General features: G+C 39.5%; 1 protein-coding gene across 1 annotated transcript; it reads left to right on the top strand.

The window, feature by feature from the left end:
* Positions 1 to 816: 816 nt before the first annotated feature.
* Positions 817 to 6,791, top strand: tspan34b (tetraspanin 34b). Its single transcript, XM_004562882.3, has 8 exons — positions 817 to 1,059; positions 2,818 to 2,895; positions 3,307 to 3,522; positions 5,451 to 5,525; positions 5,623 to 5,730; positions 5,819 to 5,938; positions 6,035 to 6,127; positions 6,236 to 6,791. Exons 2-8 carry the CDS (start codon positions 2,839 to 2,841, stop codon positions 6,293 to 6,295), a joined length of 729 nt encoding a protein of 242 aa, XP_004562939.1. The 5' UTR covers positions 817 to 1,059; positions 2,818 to 2,838; the 3' UTR covers positions 6,296 to 6,791.
* The last annotated feature ends 919 nt before the right edge of the window (positions 6,792 to 7,710 follow it).

The raw sequence follows: 7,710 nt of genomic DNA, 5'->3' as shown, positions 1-7,710 counted from the left end.
TCTGACAGGAAAATAAAAAATATTATTGTCTGAAGATCAATAGCAACTTTCACCAGTTCTGATTCTGTGATATGATGTGCTGTATGCCCCGACTGCAAGGAGGTACAGGTAATTTGCAAAAGCTTTTTCAAGGATTTCAGGGTTAGGCTGGATCGTTGGATCGATGACGTATCGTTGAGTAAAATTGCTGGATCGAGAATACACATATGACACCCTATTTGATAAGCTGAGTTCAGTGATTGGAAATGAGCCAGAGAAACCTTTGGAAAGGATGATTTTAGATTTGCATCTTTCCATTTGATTTCATATTTTCTTTAAAGCACATGCGTGTAAAGTGTACCATGGGGCCTTGCTTCCTTTGGTCCATGACCTTTTCAGGGGTGAGCTTATTTGCTTGTGTGTTTTTTTTGTTTGTAATGTATTACTTACATCATGTTGAAGTTAAACTCTCAGACCTATGTATATAGATACATCTGAAACCATATTAGACATTTTCTTTTGTGTAGAGAAAAAAAAAACATTTACAGTTTTCAGTAACTTTAAGATCAGCCTGTGGTTATTGCAAATTATTACAACTGGTCACATAATTAGGCCATATTTACATGCTGTGCTCAAATTAACACCTTGAAACAGAGCAAATGTTGAATGGTGCTTTGACCATGCACAGGTGATCTTTATCCCTCCCTCATTTCCCTCCTCCCTCCTTCCCTCCCTTGGGAGCTACAAAGCTAGATCCATGGTGATGTGCTATTACTCAGCTGCTTCGGTCACACCCACCTTGTGCCCTCCCCTCCCTTCACTCTGCTTATAATCAGCCAACAGCCCAAAAATAAGAGCAGAATCCTGAAAAAGTCTCTTGCAAGTTGTTTACACATAACACAGTGCCACAGCCACAGAAGCGAGACGTACGTTTCACAGTGTGGGTCATTTTTGTGAGGACAGCAAAACAACAAACCCCTGTGCTCCTGTTACCTCACGGTGCGCCCCCACAGCAGCTGCCTGAATCACAGCAGTGAAGGCAGGAGCCGGAGAACGTCCTCGGATAACACTTGAGAAAAGGTAGGCCGCTTCACTTGGATTCGTTGCTGTTTAACTGTTCTATGAGGCTGCTTCTTGTGAGCGTGCAAGTCTGGCTATTTTGTATGAGAGCTGTACCCGCACAGGGAGAGATCCACCCAACAATGATCCTTTGTCTCCTGAGACCTGCCTGCAATTATTCTGTTCAATGGGATCCTTTGAGATTTCTCCATCTGTGTTTTCTTTGATGGTGGTTGTCGAATTGGAGACAGTTTAGAGGTTCCATTTAAAAACACAAACACAACACGTCATGTTTAACGCATAAAGTGTAAAATATCTCACCTCCAGACAAGACTGCTTCTTCCAGTCAGTACGCCGTTGGGTCCTTTTACAGTAATCACGGAGGCATTTTGAGATTATTCTGTGACTTGGGCTCATTAATACATCACCAGGCCCACTCCTCAGTGTCAGAGTGAATCAGTGACCTTAAGGAAGCAGGAAGAGCTTGAAGGAGTGAACAAGCTAAAGTTTGGGGGAGTCAAGGCAACAAGTCATTATGCTTGGAGCAGTATCCTGGCATCTGAATGTATGATTAACTTGATGACAACCAGCTTTACTCAAACAGAGCAGCAGAGCTAAATTATTAGAGAAACTACTTCCTGATTTTGGTTAATGTGATATGTTTGGATGAATGGATGTTTGGTGTAAGCTGATAGGGAAGAACTATAAAGGCTGCTGTGGTTTAAATTTTCCAAGAAAGGTAATGCAGAAGACAGCCTGCTGCTGTACACAGGCGGATTCTGCTCAGTCATAGCTGTTAACAACTTGTCTTGTTTCCTCCCACCACACAAAGAGTGCTGTTCCCATTCTGGGAGATCTACACACACACACACACACACACACACACACACACATTTGTAAGTGACAATCTTTAAGTGACTCAAAACAGAGGGTGGTAGGAGAAGACTTAGTGACAGCATGCTGTCATCTGTGTGCCTGAGTTTGATGGATGATGCATTGGAGTAAAGAGCCTTGTACAGAGTTAGCGAAAGGGTTGTCACACTACACCTCAGTTTAGCCTAAACTCAAACATCAACTCACCCCCACAGCATGTTCAGGGAATGGTGCGCTGGCTGGCCACAGAGTTCACTCCCTATGCAAATACATACACTGGTGTCTTTACTAGGATCTATACCCTCTTTATTCTTAACATTTAAAAATATTATGAAAGGACATAGCAAGTGCACTGGTGAGATGAAAAAAAAAAAGTCCACAAATAAGGAATATTTGCTTATCAATAGTATTCATCTTCCGAATTTGGTTCCTCCCCTCCTTTGCATGCCGCTGGGCTTTTTTGTTTTGTTTTGTGCGGTGACAAACTTTCCAGTATAGAGTGAGATTTACTTCCTCTATCGTCACCTCTCTTCTCCGATTACTGCTAAACCAAAAGCGCTCACAGTTACATGTGCACCGTGAGTGACCTTATAGTATAAATGACAGGCTCAAGAGTTTAAGATAAGTTATTAAGCTCACAAAGACTAAAAGGTGACAAGAGTTTGAAGCTACCCCACCCTGTGGCCTCCCTGCTCACAGAGCAGCTCTACTAATTCATTGGCTAATTTGCTTCTTCAAGGAAGAAGTGAAACCTGAGACAACAGGTGAGCAGGATGATTAATGCTCTTTACAGAAAAACACATTCATGCAGGTAAAAGCAAAGTGTTGCTAAATAAGTGCTCTTAGTGAGATAAAACCAGACTAAAGTTTAAAAATGTGTCTCTATCATTCTTCCTCTGACTGTAGGTAGAAATATCAGCAGCAAAAATGGGATGCTTTCAATTCCTCAAATTCATGATGTTTGCGTTCAACGGCATCATCTTTGTAAGTAAAGACTCTCATTGTTTTATAATTTTATTTAAGTTTGAAGGATGCTGACAGTTACTTACAATTTTCTTTAAGTGTGACTCAGCAGTACTGTGTAGTCTGAATGTTGTACAAAAGCATACAAATACAAATCACTGGTTATTTTTACACCACCAACAAGAGTTGTAAACTGTAAATTGCACATTACAAATATTTTCAGAACATTGAGTATTGGACTTATCTATTTTAAAGTTATTAGAGTAAAAATGCATTTTCTACAAGACAGTCTCAAGGCAAAACCCTCCCTGCCTAAGTCTTAACAGACAAAAGCATGGTAGCAGTCACCGTGACAAAAAAGACTGTCTCTTATGCATAAAATCTGTGAAGTGCTCTTTTAACTTCTCCACCCTCCACATGTTTCTTCTTCAGCTGGCAGGTGCTGCCATCCTGGGTGTTGGGATCTGGGTGAAGGTGGATAGCGGTTCCGTCCTTACCTTTCTTGGGAAAATTGACAACATGCCAGCAGAGCTAAGCCAGGTGCTCAATGTGGGCTACCTGTTGATTGCAATTGGGATCTTGCTAGTCGTCATCGGCTTTCTAGGCTGCTGTGGAGCCATGAGGGAGAGCAAGTGTATGCTACTGCTGGTAGGTTGTTGCCTGCTATTTTATAGAGGCTTAAAGAAATACTTTGACATTTTGGCACACTTTCTTGATTGTAGAGCCCTTGAAGGTCAATAGGGCAGTAATTTTTATTTTATGGGAACAAGTCACCCTCAGTACACAAGTCCATTCATCTAGTACAAACATAATAATTCATTGTGTAAAATGCATACAGCCAACAAATAAGGGAGAGGACTCACCAGCCTGGTTTCAGTTTTGAGTTTGAGTTTGAGTGACAATACAGAGGTTACGATATAAAGGTTAAGGAACTATGTTGTCAGTTATTGCTAACAAGCTTAATTAGCAAGACATATCTATAAACTCTAACTGAGAATTTTTGGTACAGCAGTTGTGACCTTTAGCAAATGTATGGTCTATAAAATTACCTGAATTGTACATAATTACCAGTTAACAATATAAGCCTTGGGCTTCAGTTCAAATCCCTATCCTTATGAAGACACATGTAGGATCTTTCTTTTAGTATTATAAACACAAAGCCGACAACACAAAGATGAAGACCAGCCCAAAGAGACTTCAAAGCGAACACCACAGTGATCCTACTTTAGAAACATAAACAGGTAGAAACAGGCTGGAGCCTCACTGCTCATCTGTTTATTACCTGCTGAAGTTCACGGTATGGCTGCTGGGCTAGGGTCAGCAAGTGCTACACTTTAACATCACTCAGGGTTCTTGGCTAGCTTTGCATTAATGTGTTGTCCATGCAGATGCTTGCAAAGACCTGAAGCGTAATGTGGTTGTTTCTGTCCTAGATGCAGTTTGCACTTTACCATTGCATCCTTGTCCTTTTGTGCAATAGGAATAAAAGTAATGTCTATATCAACAATGCAGACCATCATTTTCTTCCTCTCGTACACAAACTGAGATCAGCTTTTCTCCACGCTTCTCCAAGGACCAACAACTCAAGCTAGGGTTGCCCACAGGCTGGATGGTTGTGACACTGTTCTCTAGAGACAGTAAACAACTACAACATGTAAACAACAGTTTGCAAAACTTTATTCTAGTCTGTGCACAGAGGCACTACAGAGCAATAGTTTACCCTGAAAAAGAGAAACAGACAAACACAGATGTGTGCTACCTGCTACTTAGACCACATGTTACCCCCAGCTATAGCAAGTAATAAGTGCAATCACTGCAGTAATAGTGGAGTTTCTTTTTCTTTAAGGTAGAATATGTGGAGCCATCTATCCGACACCAGCTTGACCTGGAGTACAATCCATTACCTTTAATCTTTGTACTGAAAACACTGCTGCAGCAGGTTAACGAATACAGCTTGATCCGTGATCTCTGTATGGATAATTTACCAAGAAAATTACACAACAGTGGCAGGACAGATTACTGGTTTGTCTGCTTATGCCCACTTCTGCTATCTTGAACTGTGAAGTTGGTGTTGGTGTGGCTGCTCTGACCATCAGAGTGGGAAGTCTGACTTCCTGATCATTTCAAAAGAAAACTCATGATTCCTGACTTTCCACCTCAAATGGATCAAAGCATAAGTAACAAGATGAATAGCTGTATTGTTTAATCACCAAAATGAAGAACAAACGTTTTTGGAAGTCTGTTACAGGAAGCACGCAAAATTATTAGGAACGTAATTAGTTTTCGCACTTCAGCTTTGGCTTCGTGTTCCACCTTCTGAGATTGCTGCTTGGTTAGAAGAGGGCTACTAAGCTCCCCACCAACACTTTTGGTATAGCCAGTTGCTGGCTATATCTCCATGTTTGTTTGTAATTCTTTACGCAAGAAAATTAATTTATGGATACTTTGTGAAAATAAAAGGTCAAAAAATTTCTTTTAAAATGCTCTCTCAAACAAGTTTTTTTCTATTCTTTTTTATTTAAGCTACACTTTAAACAAACCCATTCCAGTAATGGATATTCTTATCTCCTCAACAGTTTTTTATCATAGTCTTGTTGATCTTCATAGCAGAGGTGGCAGGAGCAGTGGTTATTTTGGTATTCAGACCACTGGTAAGTCTCCAAAGAACTTACAGAGATAATCTTAGTAGCTGCATTATCATGACTATTTGAATGCAAAATTTGCTTCATGTGTGTATGTGTATGTTAGGCTGAGGAGCTGTTTAACAAGATTGGTCAGGAAGCAGTGAAGAGCATCAAGCAGGGCTATGGGAACAATACTGACATCACAGGACTGTGGAATTCGACAATGAGCACGGTACAAAAATCTGCTAAACAATAAAGTCAGTGGCTTCTGTTTTCAGCAACACTTTTGGTAACGTGCCCACTTTTTCTGTCTACACTAGTTTAAATGTTGTGGATTCTACAACTCATCAGAATTCAAGGAGTCTCCTTACTATAAAAACCACAACAATACATTTCCACCACAGTGTTGTTTGAACCCTGGAAGCACATGTACTGATGGGGTAAGGACAATTCAAAGTAGTAGAAAAAAAATAATTCAAAATGTCTTTATAATTACGATATCTCTTTAATCTCAACCTACTACATATTTTCTTTAGACAATCACTGGTTGCTTCCCAAAGATCCGGAAGCTGATTGACGATAACACCGCTGCTATAGTGGGAGTGGCGCTCGGGATTGCAGCTCTGGAGGTATGACACCACTGTTACATTAGGTTGAACTATATGGTAAATGGATGTTTCATTTTTCTCCTTTTGGCACCTTTTCTTACCTTATTTTTGAAATTTTATTCCCTTCAGTTATGTGCCATGGCTGTCTCAATGATCCTTTACTGCAGGATAAAATCTGAAAGTGTCTAACTACAAAGGACAAAGGCCTGAGAGAAATCCTTTAAATCACTGGAATCTTTCTATTTTTTTTATCACTTCCTGTAATGAAAGTCTTGTGCAATCAGATTTAATAATTTAATGTAACAAATCTATTTTTGCTACATTTAAATCTAGCTAATAGATGCGATTAACAAATGTATTTTATCCATGTAAACATCTATGTATGTATGCTATCTACTTAATCAGCTAAGCACACTGTACACACACACACACACACACACTGTGTATTTGACCAATGATTATTTAATGTAGTCCGTTAATGAGGAATTCAGTGATAAATGTATTCATTGTGATAATGAAACAAAACCTGTTGTCAATGTTGGGCACTGAAAGGGGGATTTTTTTCTTTGTTTGCTTGTGTTCGTTTTGCACAATTCAGCTTGTAAATTAGCACCAAAGTTGATACATGATATGTTTATATGGTCTAAAAGTGACTGATTCTTAAATAAAGTCCACATTTCTGGGAGTTTTTGAACTGGCTGCAAGCATTTGTGCCATTTTACAGAAGCTATGAGGTAAGAAGGGACTAATTTATTATTTATTACACTTTATTACACAAGAAAACACATTGGACATATAGAGGTTACCTTTTACTTTTAACTAGAGAGTTTAACTTATCTGAAACCATTAAGACAGGAAACATGAGCCTAAATGTGAAATTCTACATGTTTTTGTATAACTTGGAGCAAATGGCAGCTTTAATTTAAAATAAGAAGGCTTCTATGTTTGACTCAGGCAGCATGAATTACCTACATAGAAACTGTTAGCAGAGCTGAAGTTTCTCATCCTAGTTTAGTCGTGTATAAATTTGGACTCTGGCTTCATTGGACACTTAGAGTCTGGATAGAAACTTCCTGGTGCTGAGTGAACAGTTGATCTTTGGAATTTGCTGGTTAATAAAAGTACAGGACAAGGGTTAAATGACTTGTCTAAGACAATTTGCCTGCAAAGATTTCCACCATGTAGTAAATACACTTAACAGCCATTACATTAGTTACACCCGTGGCCCTCCTTTCCCTTTCAGAACTGCCTTTGTAGCACAGATTCAACAAGCTGCTGGAAACATTCCTCAGATCATTTGCTCCATATTGATATGGAGGCATCACACAGTTGCTGCAGATTTGATATGAATCCATGATGTGAATCTCCTGTTAAATCACATCCCAAAATAGATTGAAATCTGGTGACCGTGGAAGCCATTTATGTTCAAGAAAGCAGTTTGAAATGATTTGAGCGTTGTGATGTGTTGCATTATCCTGCTGGAAGCAGCAGAAGATGAATACACTGTAATCATAAAGAGATGGACATGGTCAGCAATAATAGTTGGGAAGGCTGTGATGTTTAAACAATGCTCAGCTGGTATTAATGATCACAAAGTGTGCCAA

This window comes from Maylandia zebra, linkage group LG4 (genome assembly GCF_041146795.1).
Source record: "Maylandia zebra isolate NMK-2024a linkage group LG4, Mzebra_GT3a, whole genome shotgun sequence".
Taxonomy (NCBI): domain Eukaryota; kingdom Metazoa; phylum Chordata; class Actinopteri; order Cichliformes; family Cichlidae; genus Maylandia; species Maylandia zebra.
The sequence above is the reverse complement of the archived record's forward strand: the minus strand, read 5'-3'. Positions and strand labels throughout refer to the sequence as shown.